This window comes from Dreissena polymorpha, chromosome 16, assembly GCF_020536995.1.
Source record: "Dreissena polymorpha isolate Duluth1 chromosome 16, UMN_Dpol_1.0, whole genome shotgun sequence".
Taxonomy (NCBI): Eukaryota; Metazoa; Mollusca; class Bivalvia; order Myida; family Dreissenidae; genus Dreissena; species Dreissena polymorpha.
Window position 1 is genome coordinate 19,594,942 of NC_068370.1, and position 17,744 is coordinate 19,612,685.

The 17,744-nt window shown below is 41.8% G+C and overlaps 1 protein-coding gene across 1 annotated transcript; it reads left to right on the top strand.

The window, feature by feature from the left end:
• The first annotated feature begins 4,374 nt into the window (after positions 1-4,374).
• LOC127861697 (uncharacterized) lies at positions 4,375-6,626 on the top strand. Its single transcript, XM_052400382.1, has 3 exons — positions 4,375-4,510; positions 5,136-5,301; positions 5,759-6,626. The coding sequence occupies exons 1-3, from the start codon at positions 4,375-4,377 to the stop codon at positions 6,624-6,626; spliced, it is 1,170 nt and encodes a 389-aa protein (XP_052256342.1).
• Positions 6,627-17,744: the final 11,118 nt, after the last annotated feature.

Below are 17,744 nucleotides of genomic sequence, written 5' to 3' on the forward strand. Positions count from 1 at the left end.
AAACAAATTATATTGTGCAATTGAAAATGTAGGTCGTATTCCTACACAGCTGGCTGACAGCGTCATAGTAAACAAACATGGAGCGTATTTTTGGATTGGAATTACTGCATTGTGATAAACAATGGATTGTTAGCAACTATCTGGAGTTAATAAAACATATGTAAGTAGATTTATTTGATAATATCATAACTATTACATATTACAGTGCTTTCTTACAGTAGAACTCCGTGATACAGATAAAAAACGTAACAACAATCTCCCCTTCGGTAACTTCTGTTGAAAAATAATGACTTACAGCGGGGATTTCGGTAATTCTACATTCGCCCGCCGAGTACCGAAATTCCCCATATTTACGCCTTAAAGGTCAATATGTCATCGGTATGATTGTTTTTTGGCATCGCATACATGTTAATGTGTAAATAATGATATTAATATTAATTATTAAGCACTCTTGACAGCAAACGTTGCCTCTTAGCGGGGATTTCGGTAATTCTACACAAGAATTTAACTGCGCGCCGGTACTGAAATCACCACTGTACAAACCTTCAAGTGTCAAAAAAATCATTATACATGTAGTGCTTTCTTACAGTAGAAATCAGTGATATATTCAAAAACGTAACAACAATCTCCCCTTTGGTAACTTATGTTGAAAAATAATGACTTATAGCGGGGATTTCGGTAATTCTACAATCGCCCGCCGAGTACCGAAATTCCCCATATTTACGCCTTAAAGGTCAATATGTCATCGGTATGATTGTTTTTTGGCATCGCATAAATGTTAATGTGCAAATAATGATATTAATATTATTTTTAAGCACTCTTGACAGCATACGTTGCCTCTAACCGGGGATTTCGGTAATTATACACAAGAATTTAACTGCGCGCTGGTACCGAAATCCCCGCTGTACAAACCTTCAAGTGTCAAAAAAATCAGTCAGCTTCATGTTTTAGGCTAGCGGGTGGGGCGCTCGAACATTGTTTAGCGTTTGCTGAATGATTCTTATATCTGTGCAACTTTAATTTCAGATGAAAACTGTATGCAGCTGTTTCTCTGAGCTCCGTAGCAATGTTTTCTGAGTCGACGGTGTTTGTAATCTTCTCGTCAACAGACTTCAACAATGCAAGAACGTCATTGATCATTTCTAAGCACAACTCAAATTCATCGTATGAGTTATTTTCCTTTGCCGTTTCTAGTTGCACGAATAAATCTTCAAGCGTAGCCCTATGTCCGTCTCTTGTTGCTTATAACTTTTGTAGGTTCGTGTTTGTGTTCGGTTCACGGCACCAAAATGTGCGATCGTATTAGAAAACTACGCGTTCTGTAGGTTCGTACCTTTATCTGACTTTTCAAAAAGTAACGTACAATAACAAGTATATAAATATGGCGTCAAATAAAAACGTGAACGATTGCGGCGACGTCGTGTGTGGGACGACGCGCCAAAATCCTAATGAAAAATTGACCCTTTCAGATGTAAATATGGGGGATTTTGGTAATCGGAGGGCGAATGTAGAATTACCGAAATCCCCGCTAAAAGTCAAAATTTTTCAAGAGAAGTTGCCAAATTGGAGATTGTACGTTACCCTGATTTCTACTATAAAAAGCTCTATAATGATTTTTTTGACACTTGAAGATGGGATTTCGGTAATGGCGCGCGTTCAATTTCTTGTGTAGAATTACCGAAATCCCCGCTAAGAGGCAACGTATGCTGTCAAGAGAGCTTACAAATTAATATTAAAACAATCATATCGATGACATATTGACCCTTTAAGGCGTAATGTGGGATTTAGGTACTCGGCGGGTGAAAGTAGAATTACAGAAATCCCCGCTATAAGTCATTATTTTTCAACATAAGTTACCAAAGGGGAGATTGTTGTTACGTTTTTGTCTCTATCACTGATTTCTACTATAAGAAAGCACTAAAAATAATGATTTTTTTTACACTTGAAGGTTTGTAGAGCGGGGATTTCGGTACCGGCGCGCGTTTATGTTCTTGTGTAGAATTACCCAAATCCCCGCTAAGAGGCAACGTATGCTGTCAAGAATGCTTAATAATTAATATTAATATCATTATTTGCACATTTACATTTATGCGAACATTAACATTTATGCGATGCCAAAAACATTCATACCGATCACATATTGACCCTTTAAGGTGTAAATATGGGGGATTTCGGTACTCGGCGGGCGAATGTAGAATTACCGAAATCCCCGCTATAAGTCATTATTTTTCAACAGAAGTTGCCAAAGGGGAGATTGTTGTTACGTTTTTGTCTGTATCACTGATTTCTACTATAAGAAAGAACTATAATGATTTTGTTTGACACTTGAAGGTTTGTACAGCGGGGAATTCGGTACCGGCGCGCAGTTAAATTCTTGTGTATAAATACCGAAATCCCCGCTTAGAGGCAACGTATGCTGTCAAGAGTGCTTAAAAATTAATATTAATATCATTATTTGCACATTAACATTAATGCGATGCCAAAAAACAACAATCATACCGATGACATATTGACCTTTAAGGCGTAAATATGGGGAATTTCGGTACTCGGCGGGCGATTGTAGAATTACCGAAATCCCCGCTATAAGTCATTATTTTTCAACATAAGTTACCAAAGGGGAGATTGTTGTTACGTTTTTGAATATATCACTGATTTCTACTGTAAGAAAGCACTACATTTATAATGATTTTTTGACACTTGAAGGTTTGTACAGCGGTGATTTCGGTACCGGAGCGCAGTTAAATTCTTGTGTAGAATTACCGAAAACCCCGCTAAGAGGCAACGTTTGCTGTCAAGAGTGCTGAATAATTAATATTAATATAACTATTTGCACATTAACATGTATGCGATGCCAAAAAACAATCATACCGATGACATATTGACCTTTAAGGCGTAAATATGGGGAATTTCGGTACTCGGCGGGCGAATGTAGAATTACCGAAACCCCGCTGTAAGTCATTAATATGTATTCTGTTATTGATTATTTATTCATATGTAGCTAAATTGTAATTTACAAAATAAAAAGAATTATGACCTGATTACTTTCTTAAGAATATATAGTGAATAATTCAAAATTTTGTGCAAGTAGATTATCCTTTAACATGTAATTTGTTTAATTCTCATCAGATTATTTGCAAATGAATAATATCATGATCTCAGAAAATTAAGAAAATTAAAACACTGAACAACACATTTCATCTTTCTTATCAGTTATAATCATAACACACAGTGCTGGCTGGTCACAAGCAGATATCAAATTACTCTGCTCCCCAGTGCTTTATTGCCAAGCAATTAATTATGGATTTCTCCCTTCATGATAAGGTGTTTGGTGAAAATGCTGCCTTACCCTTGTCCTTTAACTCTGTGGAACTCTGTAGGGGTTTTCTCAAAGATGGCTTATCAGTAATAGTTCCCGTTATAGATTAATTTGCTACAAACTGATAACCAATGTGACAAAACAATAAGTACAGATTTACACAAGAAATTACAACATAGCCAAAAATGTCATTATACTAGAAAAAAATATGCAATTTGAAGTATTTACCCTATACGTGTTTTGAAACCAAGGGGTTTAACAAATTCCAGAGGTGAACTAAATGAGTCGGCAGGTTAAACAAGGGAGTTAACTATTAGAAAGTATGTACAGAAAGTATGTACAGGTTATCTTTCTTTAACATTATGGCTTATCACAACTAGACTGTTCACATGTTTTCACTATATACATATTGAGAAAACTGCCCCACCCCCTGGCGGCCATGTTTTTCCACCAATCATGACCATTTTCGGACTCGTCCGAGATATCTATAAAATTGATGTTTAGAATTTTTTTATGATGATTAGGCAAAAAATGTGACTTCTAGAGTATTCACAAGCTTTTTTTACTATGTAAATATAAGGAAATTGACCCCCCCCCTTCTGGCGGCAATGCTTTTTTACCGATCCGAACCATTTTCGAACTCAACCGTCATATCTGCCTGACATACAGAAGTTTTCATACCTGAAATCTCTTATGCAAGGCGAAGCTGCCAGAACAATTGATGGATTTACGCTAAGTAACGCCAACTACCAGCAAGCTGTAAATTTACTACAACAGCGGTATGGGCAGATTCAGAAGATCACCGCTGCCTACATGTCCAACTTACTACAGCTGCCGCAAACATCCGAGAGCTTCGTTACTTCTACGATCGTCTGGAAACCAACATCCGAGGTTTAGAGGCACTTGGAGAGGCACAGGATTCCTACGGTAATCTGTTGATTCCTATTATTTTAGAAAGGCTTCCGTCGGAAACCCGCAGAAGTCTAGCCCGAGAAAATAAAATCGGAACGTGGACTTTCCCAGATTTGAGGCAAGCTATTTTTCGCGAGATCGGTATTATGGAAGCTGGAAACAGTCATGAAATCCGCGACACACCATTTCCGACAGCAGCCTTCCATTCAAGTGCCCGGATGAACGGAAATCGACAGAAGCGAACCGATGCCAATGCGCGAATGACGGTCAGTGAACGTGAAAGTAAGAAGAGACGAACAGAATGTGTATTTTGCGGAAAACAACATAACGGTGACTGTTATTTTGTAACTTTGTAGCATTCCCGAGAGAGTTTCTATTGTGAAAAACAAGAAACTGTGTTTTAATTGTTTAAGTAACAGACATTCAGTGAGAGATTGTCCATCGTCACGGAGATGCAGACATTGTAGCAAAGACGCCGTCCCCGGGAAACGGAACAGCCGTTACCAGAAGTCATCCGAATGAAAGTATCGGAAGTGCTTGTGACAATGATACCGGTGCTACAGTGCTTCACACCACTGAGAAATCGACCCCCTCTAGCGTGCTACTGAAAACTGAAAACTGCGGTAGCGCCAGTGTATTCAAACGGTTTGTGCTTAGACGCTAACATTTTGATGGATGAAGGAGCACATCGGTCTTTCATCACACATGATATGGCCGATCATCTGCACTTGAAGCGTGAAGGTTCTGACGTCATTAATCAATCCGCGTTTGGAGATAGAGCCCAGAAGACACAGCGACTGGACACATCCAAAGTGCAATTGGTAGCGGGCGAAGATCCCGATACGTGTGTTGATTGTACCCTTCATTGCAAAACCACTGTCCAACTACTTCCGGTCATCTGTTACAGATCTTCCCTATCTCCGGGGCCTTAAGCTTGCACACCCAATTACATCAGAAGCAGACTTGGAGATTAACATTTTGATCGGTGCCGACCATTACTGGGATATTGTTGGTGATGAAATCATCAGAGGCGACGGCCCAACTGCAGTTGGATCTCGTCTTGGTTTCTTATTGTCAGGGCCACTTCCGGAAAGCGCAAATCATGGAACGAGCGTTATGGATGTTATCACTGCACATGTAGCTACAGATGTATCACGCTTCTGGGATATTGAGACGTTAGGCATCAAACCGGAAGACGCAGAACAGGCATGCGCAGTCGACCATATGAAAAGCTACCAAGACACGTGTATAACATTTTCTGACGGTAAATACACAGCAAGATTGCCATGGAAAGAGGAACACGCCACTCTACCTACAAATTACGAAATAGCAAGGAAGAGAACCGAAAGTAGCATAAGAAGACCCAGCAACACTTGCCTGTTATAGCAAGATCATAAATGACCAAGAGAGACGCGGATTTATTAAATGGGTCGAAGACGATAGCACATCGGCTCGTATTCACTATATTCCACATCATGGGGTTGAAAAGGACTCTGCTACAACTCCAATGAGAAATGTTTACAATTGTAGTTGTCGACAAACAACCGGAAGTGCCAGTCTCAATGATTGTTTAATGTCAACGCCACCGGAACTCAATGATCTCACACTGCTACTGATGAAGTTTCGAGTAGGCAAGTACGGTGTTGTCTCTGACATAGAGAAGGCATTCCTCAACGTTATGCTACATGAAGATGATCGTGATGTCACAAGATTCCTTTGGCTGTCGGACCCTACAGACCCATGCCGTCCACTGACGACATACCGTTTCCGAGCTGTTTTATTCGGAGCAACGTGTTCCCCATTTATTCTAACCGCAACAATTTTGAAGCACTTGACCCTGAACAAAGACAACACAGCGGCGAGCACAATCAGCAATGACCTATACGTCGACAGCGTCGTTTCAAGTTTCACATCAGAGACTGATGTACTGAAGTACTTCCGCCACGCACGTGATTTGATGGCATCCGGCGGCTTTAACCTGAGATCATGGACGTCAAATTTAAGCGCACTGAGGACTATGGCAGAAGCTGAAGGTGTCGTAGAAAGGGATGCTGTGATAAAGGTGTTAGGTTTGCTATGGGAACCGGAAATAGACCAGATGTCATTTGTCATGCGCTCCATAAATTCCAAGGAAAAGGGTACTAAGCGTGGAATTTTTCAGCAGACGTCGAAGATTTATGTCCCGCTAGGCATGTTAGCCCCAGTCACCATTCGTGCAAAGTTGCTGATTCAGGACCTATGGAAGCGGAAGTATGTGTGGGACACACCAATTCCGGAACGTGAACAAAACGTCTGGCTACACATCGCAGAAGACTTAAATGAAGCTATGACGACATCGTTCCCGAGACAGTATTTTCCGGACAACCCATCGAACATGGTCGATGAAGATTACGTGTGACACGTGTTTGTTGACGCCAGTACACGTGCGTACGGCGCAGTCGCATACCTGAACACATCGTCGAGTTCAGCGTTCGTCTTTGCCAAGAACCGAGTGGCTCCAGTAAATGAATTATCTCTACCGAGGCTGGAATTAATGGAGGCGCTCTTTGGCGCACGTGTCGCCCAGCACGTGATGAAAGCTGTTCTTTGCAAGAGAGTAGTCTGCTGGTTTGACAGTCAGATCACGCTGCATTGGATACATTCTACAAAGCAATTAAAACATTTTGAAAAGAACAGAGTAGAAGAGATCCGGAAGCTCGTCCCAGACGCGGAATGGCGGTATTGTCCGACAGTCGACAATCCGGCGGATCTCCAGACACGTGGCATCTTTGCGTCTCAACTTAAGAAAAGCATTCTTTGGAGAGAAGATCCCCCATGGCTGAATGACAAAAGTAAAAGGCCGTCGTGGAATACAGCAGCAATCACGACAGGTTGTTGGAAACAGAAGAAGAAACAGAAGAAGAGGAAAAAGAAGATGATGATAATGATGAAATCGTTTGCGTACAGACCTCCATTTTCATTGTCGATTGCGAAAGATTTAGCAGTTACCGGAAATTAATTCGTACTACTGCTTACGTATACAGATTCGTAAGAAATTGCCGGTCAACACCAGAAACTCGACAACTCGGTTGTATTTCTGTGAATGAAATGAACTTTGCTGAGAAAGCATTGATACGAAGTGTTCAGAACCAGAGCTACAATGACGTAATGACAGAGCTTAAAAATAACAACATATGACAGTCGATCATTAAGCAATTACGTCTATATATTGACGATGATGGATGCATTCGCTGTGGCGGGAGGATTCACAACGCACGAATACCTACAGATACAAGATTACCGTATCTCCTGCCTACACGTAGTCATTTTACGACATTGATCATTACAGACGCTCATTGCAGCCAGTTACATGCCGGCGTTTTTTTTTTGCAGTCAGTAACTCACATACGTCAAGAATACTAGTACCTTCAATTCGCCAGCGAGTTAATGGTATTTTAAGGAAATGTACTACGTGCTTGAAGATCAACAGCAGACCCTACAGAGTGCCTACCTCTCCTCCACTTCCGAAAGACAGTGTTTCTGACGAGGCACCGTTCATTGTTACCGGCGTAGTCTTTACGGGCGCCCTTCGCGTCAGAGAGAAAACAGGTATACAGAAAGTGTACATTTGCCTATTTACCTGCGCCAGTACCCGAGCCGTGCACCTTGAAGTTGTTCCCGACTTATCAGAAGAAACATTCATGCTGGCATTTAGACGGTTTGTCAGCAGACGATCCGTACCGAAGATCATGATGTCAGACAATGCGACCACCTTCCGAGCTGCGGCGAGTCACATTCGCCGATTAACACACAACACTCAGGCGTGTCTTGCAGTACAGGGCACAGAATGGAAGTTAATTCCGCAACGCGCACCTTGGTATGGTGGTTGGTGGAAACGGATAATAGGCATCACGAAGAAGACCATAAAGAAAGTACTTGGTAATGCTTCAGTAGACTTACATACACTGCAGACCGCCGTCGTCAATTATCAATGATAGACCGCTGACATTCGTTTCAACATCACGTGAAGATCCAGAGCCGCTTACACCCGCTCATCTGTTGTACGGCAAGCGGATGACGTCACATACGACACTCCCGATGCAGACGATATCATTGGGCGCAATCATACCAGAGATAACGCAGCACGGCGTTTTGACCAACACAGACGAGTCATCGACCAATACTGGGCGTGCTGGAAACGTGAATACTTGACGTCACTACGCAAGCACCATAAGACGGGAGGAACTACTGAGCAGACTATACGAGTAGGTGATGTTATCATTGTACTTCACGATTTCTCGCCGAGAGAATTTCGGTAATTGTACATTCGCCCGCCGAGTACCGAAATCCCCCCTGTTTACGCCTCAAAGGGTAAAAGGGGTTTCATGGCAACAGTTGCTAAAATTGTCTTCTGTTGATTAAATGAACTTTTCCCGAGTATTGTTACTATTTAAATAAGTATTTATATGATCGCTTTGGCATAATATAGTAGTGACACCTAGCGGTATTGTTTAAATGTAGAATTACCGAGATCCCCGTTCTGACTCGTGCTTTCATGGATTCGATGCAAAAATTTACTTTTTGTTAAAAAAAGGAAACTTTCAACTGTCCTATAACTTCGTACATAATCCTTATTATGATAATTTATCGGAGTAAGGGTGATTTGGATATCCGAGCGAGCGCACCTTTAAAACGTTGTTGCATGGATCGGGTATTGTTCACAATACACATGTGTATTAGCACCCTACTGTGGTCCCGGTGGGGTGCTCGTTATCAACTGCATCAATACACGGTAAGCAACCAGTGAACTGTGAGAATGTGTGTTTCATTAATTCGCTTCAGGGTTAGCTATCATCAGTTTTTACGAAAGCACGTCAATTGAAATTGTAAAATAGCGAGGCTGGTATCATATGAAAGAAGAACTATCATGCATGTGTCACAAAATTTTCCTAACTGCCGTGGTCGACTATAATTTCGGTATAAACATGCGAATACATTAACCTATATAGGTTCTTGTCGGTATGCTATTGGACATATTGTATATCAAATGTTCATTTTTAGCTCACCTGAGCACAACGTGCTCATGGTGAGCTTTTGTGATCGCTTTTTGCCCGTCGTCCGTCGTGCGTCGTCAACATTTGCCTTGTGAACACACCAGAGGCCACATTTGTTGTCTGATCTTCATGAAACTTGGTCAGAACATTTGTCCCATTGATACCTCGACTGAGTTCGAAACTGGGTCATGCTGGGTCAAAAACTAGGTCAAAAAAAGAAAAACCTTGTGAACACTGTTGAAGTCACATTTGATGCCCAATCTTCATGTTACTTTGTCAAAATGTTTGTCTAAATGATATGTTGGTTGAGTTCAAAAATGGTTCCGGTCCGTTGAAAAACATGGCCGCCAGGGGGCGGGGCAGTATTCCTTATATGGTTATAGAGAACCCTTGTGAACACTCTAGAAGTCACAATTTTTGCCCAATCATCATGAAACTTGGTCAAAACATTGGTTTCATTGATATCTCAGAGGAGTTCAAAAATGGTCAAGATCGGTGAAAATACATGGCCGCAAGGGGGCGGGGCAGTTTTCTTTATATGTATATAGTGAAAACATGTGAAGACTCTAGAAATCACATTTTTAGTCCAATCTTCATGAAAGTTGGTCAGAACATGTGTTTTCTGGATATGACGGTTGAGTTCGAAAATGGTTCGGATCGGTAAAAAAGCATGGCCGCAAGGGGGGGGGGGGGCATTTTCCTTATATTTACATAGTAAAAAAAGCTTGTGAACACTCTAGAAGTCACATTTTTTGCCTAATCATCATAAAAAAATTCAAAACATCAATTTTATAGATATCTCGGACGAGTCCGAAAATGGTCATGATTGGTGGAAAAACATGGCCGCCAGGGGGTGGGGCAGTTTCCTCAATGTGTATATAGTGAAAACATGTGAACAGTCTAGTTGTGATAAGCCATAATGTTAAAGAAAGATAACCTGTACATACTTTCTGTACATACTTTCTAATAGTTAACTCCCTTGTTTAACCTGCCGACTCATTTAGTTCACCTCTGGAATTTGTTAAACCCCTTGGTTTCAAAACACTTATAGGGTAAATACTTCAAATTGCATATTTTTTCTAGTATAATGACATTTTTGGCTATGTTGTAATTTCTTGTGTAAATCTGTACTTATTGTTTTGTCACATTGGTTATCAGTTTGTAGCAAATTAATCTATAATGGGAACTATTACTGATAAGCCATCTTTGAGAAAACCCCTACAGAGTTCCACAGAGTTAAAGGACAAGGGTAAGGCAGCATTTTCACCAAACACCTTATCATGAAGGGAGAAATCCAATATTAATTGCTTGGCAATAAAGCACTGGGGAGCAGAGTAATTTGATATCTGCTTGTGACCAGCCAGCACTGTGTGTTATGATTATAACTGATAAGAAAGATGAAATGTGTTGTTCAGTGTTTTAATTTTCTTAATTTTCTGAGATCATGATATTATTCATTTGCAAATAATCTGATGAGAATAAAACAAATTACATGTTAAAGGATAATCTACTTGCACAAAATTTTGAATTATTCACTATATATTCTTAAGAAAGTAATCAGGTCATAATTCTTTTTATTTTGTAAATTACAATTTAGCTACATATGAATAAATAATCAATAACAGAATACATATTAATGACTTACAGCGGGGTTTCGGTAATTCTGCATTCGCCCGCCGAGTACCGAAATTCCCCATATTTACGCCTTAAAGGTCAATATGTCATCGGTATGATTGTTTTTTGGCATCGCATACATGTTAATGTGCAAATAATTATATTAATATTAATTATTCTGCACTCTTGACAGCAAACGTTGCCTCTTAGCGGGGATTTCGGTAATTCTACACAAGAATTTAACTGCGCGCCGGTACTGAAATCACCACTGTACAAACCTTCAAGTTTTAAAAAAATCATTATACATGTAGTGCTTTCTTACAGTAGAAATCAGTGATATATTCAAAAACGTAACAACAATCTCCCCTTTGGTAACTTATGTTGAAAAATAATGACTAATAGCGGGGATTTCGGTAATTCTACAATCGCCCGCCGAGTACCGAAATCCCCCATATTTACGCCTTAAAGGTCAATATGTCATCGGTATGATTGTTTTTTGGCATCGCATAAATGTTAATGTGCAAATAATCATATTAATATTAATTTTTAAGCACTCTCGACAGCATACGTTGCCTCTAAGCGGGGATTTCGGTAATTATACACAAGAATTTAACTGCGCGCCGGTACCGAATTCCCCGCTGTACAAACCTTCAAGTGTCAAACAAAATCATTATAGTGCTTTCTTATAGTAGAAATCAGTGATACAGACAAAAACGTAACAACAATCTCCCCTTTGGCAACTTCTGTTGAAAAATAATGACTTATAGCGGGGATTTCGGTAATTCTACATTCGCCCGCCGAGTACCGAAATCCCCCATATTTACACCTTAAAGGGTCAATTTGTGATCGGTATGAATGTTTTTGGCATCGCATAAATGGTAATGTTCGCATAAATGTTAATGTGCAAATAATGATATTAATATTAATTATTAAGCATTCTTGACAGCATACGTTGCCTCTTAGCGGGGATTTGGGTAATTCTACACAAGAACATAAACGCGCGCCGGTACCGAAATCCCCGCTCTACAAACCTTCAAGTGTAAAAAAAATCATTATTTTTAGTGCTTTCTTATAGTAGAAATCAGTGATAGAGACAAAAACGTAACAATAATCTCCCCTTTGGTAACTTATGTTGAAAAATAATGACTTATAGCGGGGATTTCTGTAATTCTACTTTCACCCGCCGAGTACCTAAATCCCCCATATTTACGCCTTAAAGGGTCAATATGTCATCGATATGATTGTTTTAATATTAATTTGTAAGCTCTCTTGACAGCATACGTTGCCTCTTAGCGGGAATTTCGGTAATTCTACACAAGAAATTGAACGCGCGCCATTACCGAAATCCCATCTGTACAAACCTTCAAGTGTCAAAAAAATCATTATAGAGCTTTTTATAGTAGAAATCTCCAATTTGGCAACTTCTCTTGAAAAAATTTGACTTATAGCGGGGATTTGGGTAATTCTACATTCGCCCTCCGATTACCAAAATCCCCCATATTTACATCTGAAAGGGTCAATTTTTCATTAGTATTGTTAGGATTTTGGCGCGTCGTCGCACACACGACGTCGCCGCAATCGTTCACGTTTTTATTTGACGTCATATTTATATACTTGTTATTGTACGTTTTTTTTTTGAAAAGTCAGATAAAGGTACGAACCTACAGAACGCGTAGTTTTCTATTACGATCGCACATTTTGGTGCCGTGAACCGAACACAAACACGAACCTACAAAAGTTATAAGCAACAAGAGACGGACATAGGGCTACGCTTGAAGATTTATTCGTGCAACTAGAAACGGCAAAGGAAAATAACTCATACGAGAATTTGAGTTGTGCTTAGAAATGATCAATGACGTTCTTGCATTGTTAAAGTCTGTTGACGAGAAGATTACAAACACCGTCGACTCAGAAAACATTGCTACGGAGCTCAGAGAAACAGCTGCATACAGTTTTCATCTGAAATTAAAGTTGCACAGATATAAGAATCATTCAGCAAACGCTAAACAATGTTCGAGCGCCCCACCCGCTAGCCTAGAACATGAAGCTGAAAACACTAACCAGGCATCGATACCGCACATACAAGCCCCAGCTGTATAGGAACCGCACATACAAGCCCCAGCTGTACAGAAACCGCGAGAGATGATACAGCAAGTACAGAAACTGCTGCAAATGTCACATCATTTACCAAAAACAACACTACCAACTTTCAACGGTGAATTAATGAGCTGGCCTACGTTTTGGAATTCGTTTTCATCCGCAGTACACAACAACCCCCACTTGCCTGACATACAGAAGTTTTCATACCTGAAATCTCTTATGCAAGACGAAGCTGCCAGAACAATTGATGGATTTACGCTAAGTAACGCCAACTACCAGCAAGCTGTAAATTTACTACAACAGCGGTATGGGCAGATTTAGAAGATCACCGCTGCCTACATGTCCAACTTACTACAGCTGCCGTCACCCGCCGCAAACATCCGAGAGCTTCGTTACTTCTACGATCGTCTGGAAACCAACATCCGAGGTTTAGAGGCACTTGGAGAGGCACAGGATTCCTACGGTAATCTGTTGATTCCTATTATTTAAGAAAGGCTTCCGTCGGAAACCCGCAGAAATCTAGCCCGAGAAAATAAAATCGGAACGTGGACTCTCCCAGATTTGAGGCAAGCTATTTTTCGCGAGATCGGTATTATGGAAGCTGGAAACAGTCAGGAAATCCTCGACACACTATTTCCGACAGCAGCCTTCCATTCAAGTGCCCGGATGAACGGAAATCGACAAAAGCGAACCGATGCCAATGCGCGAATGACGATCAGCGAACGTGAGATTAAGAAGAGACGAACAGAATGTGTATTTTGCGGAAAACAACATAACGGTGACTGTTATTCTGTAAATAGCATTCCCGAGAGGGTTTCTATTGTGAAAAACAAGAAATTGTGTTTTTATTGTTTAAGTTACAGACATTCACTGAGAGATTGTCCATCGTCACGGAGATGCAGACATTGTGCACGTAAACACCACCCGAATTTGTGCGAGAATACACAGGCAAAGACGCCGTCCCCAGGAAACGGAACAGCCGTTACCATAAGTCATCCGAATGAAAGTATCGAAAGTGCTTGTAACAATGATACCGGTGCTACAGTGCTTCACACCACTGCGAAATCGACCCCCTCTAGCGTGCTGCTGAAAACTGAAAACTGCGGTAGCGCCAGTGTATTCACACGGTTTGTGCTTAGACGCTAACATTTTGATGGATGAAGGAGCACATCGGTCTTTCATCACACATGATATGGCCGATCATCTGCACTTGAAGCGTGAAGGTTCTGACGTCATTAATCAATCCGCGTTTGGAGATCGAGCCCAGAAGACACAGCGACTGGACACATCCAAAGTGCAATTGGTAGCGGGCGAAGATCCCGATACGTGTGTTGATTGTACCCTTCATTGCAAAACCACTGTCCAACTACTTCCGGTCATCTGTTACAGATCTTCCCTATCTCCGGGCCTTAAGCTTGCACACCCAATTACATCAGAAGCAGACTTGGAGATTAACATTTTGATCGGTGCCGACCATTACTGGGATATTATTGGTGATGAAATCATCAGAGGCGACGGCCCAACTGCAGTTGGATCTCGTCTTGGTTTCTTATTGTCAGGGCCACTTCCGGAAAGCGCAAATCATGGAACGAGCGTTATGGATGTTATCACTGCACATGTAGCTACAGATGTATCACGCTTCTGGGATATTGAGACGTTAGGCATCAAACCGGAAGACGCAGAACAGGCATGCGCAGTCGACCATATGAAAAGCTACCAAGACACGTGTATAACATTTTCTGGCGGTAAATACACAGCAAGATTGCCATGGAACGAGGAACACGCCACTCTACCTACAAATTACGAAATAGCAAGGAAGAGAACCGAAAGTAGCATAAGAAGACCCAGCAACACTTGCCTGTTATAGCAAGATCATAAATGACCAAGAGAGACGCGGATTTATTAAATGGGTCGAAGACGATAGCACATCGGCTCGTATTCACTATATTCCACATCATGGGGTTGAAAAGGACTCTGCTACAACTCCAATGAAAATTGTTTACAATTGTAGTTGTCGACAAGCAACCGGAAGTGCCAGTCTCAATGATTGTTTAATGTCAACGCCACCGGAACTCAATGATCTCACACTGCTACTGATGAAGTTTCGAGTAGGCAAGTACGGTGTTGTCTCTGACATAGAGAAGGCATTCCTCAACGTTATGCTACATGAAGATGATCGTGATGTCACAAGATTCCTTTGGCTGTCGGACCCTACAGACCCATGCCGTCCACTGACGACATACCGTTTCCGAGCTGTTTTATTCGGAGCAACGTGTTCCCCAATTATTCTAAGCGCAACAATTTTGAAGCACTTGACCCTCAACAAAGACAACACAGCGGCGAGCACAATCAGACCTATACGTCGACAACGTCGTTTCAAGTTTCACATCAGAGACTGATGTACTGAAGTACTTCCGCCATGCACGTGATTTGATGGCATCCGACGGCTTTAACCTGAGATCATGGACGTCAAATTCAAGCGCACTGATGACTATGGCAGAAGCTGAAGGTGTCGTAGAAAGGGATGCTGTGATAAAGTTGTTAGGTTTGCTATGGGAACCGGAAATAGACCAGATGTCATTTGTCATGCGCTCCATAAATTCCAAGGAAAAGGCTACTAAGCGTGGAATTTTACAGCAGACGTCGAAGATTTATGTCCCGCTAGGCATGTTAGCCCCAGTCACCATTCGTGCAAAGTTGCTGATTCAGGACCTATGGAAGCGGAAGTATGTGTGGGACACACCAATTCCGGAACGTTAAAACAAAACGCCTGGCTACACATCGCAGAAGACTTAAATGAAGCTATGACGACATCGTTCCCGAGACAGTATTTTAATGGACAACCCATCGAACATGGTCGATGAAGATTACGTGTGACACGTGTTTGTTGACGCCAGTACACGTGCGTACGGCGCAGTCGCATACCTGAACACATCGTCGAGTTCAGCGTTCGTCTTTGCCAAGAACCGAGTGGCTCCAGTAAATGAATTATCTCTACCGAGGCTGGAATTAATGGCGGCGCTCTTTGGCGCACGTGTCGCCCAGCACGTGATTAAAGCTGTTCTTTGCAAGAGAGTAGTCTGCTGGTTTGACAGTCAGATCACGCTGCATTGGATACATTCTACAAAACAATTAAAACGGTTTGAAAAGAACAGAGTAGAAGAGATCCGGAAGCTCGCCCCAGACGCGGAATGGCGGTATTGTCCGACAGTCGACAATCCGGCGGATCTCCAGACACGTGGCATCTTTGCGTCTCAACTTAAGAAAAGCATTCTTTGGAGAGAAGATCCCCCATGGCTGAATGACACAAGTAAAAGGCCGTCGTTGAATACAGCAGCAATCACGACAGGTTGTTGGAAACAGAAGAAGAAACAGAAGAAGAGGAAAAAGAAGATGATAATAATGATGAAATCGTTTGCGTACAGACCTACAGCTTGATGTCAGCAACTGATTCTCTTTTCATTGTCGATTGCGAAAGATTTAGCAGTTACCGGAAATTAATTCGTACTACTGCTTACGTATACAGATTCGTAAGAAATTGCCGGTCAACACCAGAAACTCGACAACTCGGTTGTATTTCTGTGAATGAAATGAACTTTGCTGAGAAAGCATTGATACGAAGTGTCCAGAACCAGAGCTACAATGACGTAATGACAGAGCTTTAAAATAACAACATATGACAGTCGATCATTAAGCAATTACGTCTATATATTGACGATGATGGATGCGTTCGCTGTGGCGGGAGGATTCACAACGCACGAATACCTGCAGATACAAGATTCCCGTATCTCCTGCCTACACGTAGTCATTGATCATTACAGACGCTCATTGCTGCCAGTTACATGCCGGCGTTTTGCAGACAGTAACTCACATACGACAAAAATACTGGATACCTTCAATTCGCCAGCGAGTCAAGGGTATTTTAAGGAAATGTACTACGTGCTTGAAGATCAACAGCAGACCCTACAGAGTGCCTACCTCTCCTCCACTTTCGAAAGACAGAGTTTCTGACGAGGCACCGTTCCTTGTTACCGGCGTAGACTTTACGGGCGCCCTTCGCGTCAGAGAGAAAACAGGTATACAGAAGGTGTACATTTGCCTATTTACCTGCACCAGTACCCGAGCCGTGCACCTTGAAGTTGTTCCCGACTTATCAGAAGAAACATTCATGCTGGCATTTAGACGGTTTGTCAGCCGACGATCCGTACCGAAGATCATGATGTCAGACAATGCGACCACCTTCCGAGCTGCGGCAAGTCACATTCGCCGATTAACACACAACACTCAGGCGTGTCTTGCAGTACAGGGCACAGAATGGAAGTTAATACCGCAACGCGCACCTTGGTATGGTGGTTGGTGGAAACGGATAATAGGCATCACGAAGAAGACCATAAAGAAAGTACTTGGTAATGCTTCAGTAGACTTACATACACTGCAGACCGCCGTCGTCAATTATCTATGATAGACCGCTGACATTCGTTTCAACATCACGTGAAGATCCAGAGCCGCTTACACCCGCTCATCTGTTGTACGGCAAGCGGATGACGTCACTGCCTACATACGACACTCCCGATACAGACGATATTATTGGGCGCAATCATACCAGAGATAACGCAGCACGGCGTTATGACCAACACAGACGAGTCATCGACCAATACTGGGCGTGCTGGAAACGTGAATACTTGACGTCACTACGCAAGCACCATAAGACGGGAGGGACTACCGAGCAGACTATACGAGTAGGTGATGTTATCATTGTACATGACGAT

Coding starts and splice junctions, on each gene's coding strand:
- LOC127861697 (XM_052400382.1), top strand. CDS start 4,375: ATGGAAGCTGGAAACAGTCATGAAATCCGCGACACACCATTTCCGACA. Junction 4,511..5,135: donor GACGGTCAGTGAACGTGAAA/GTAAGAAGAGAC, acceptor CATCTGTTACAG/ATCTTCCCTATCTCCGGGGC. Junction 5,302..5,758: donor TCTCGTCTTGGTTTCTTATT/GTCAGGGCCACT, acceptor TTACAATTGTAG/TTGTCGACAAACAACCGGAA.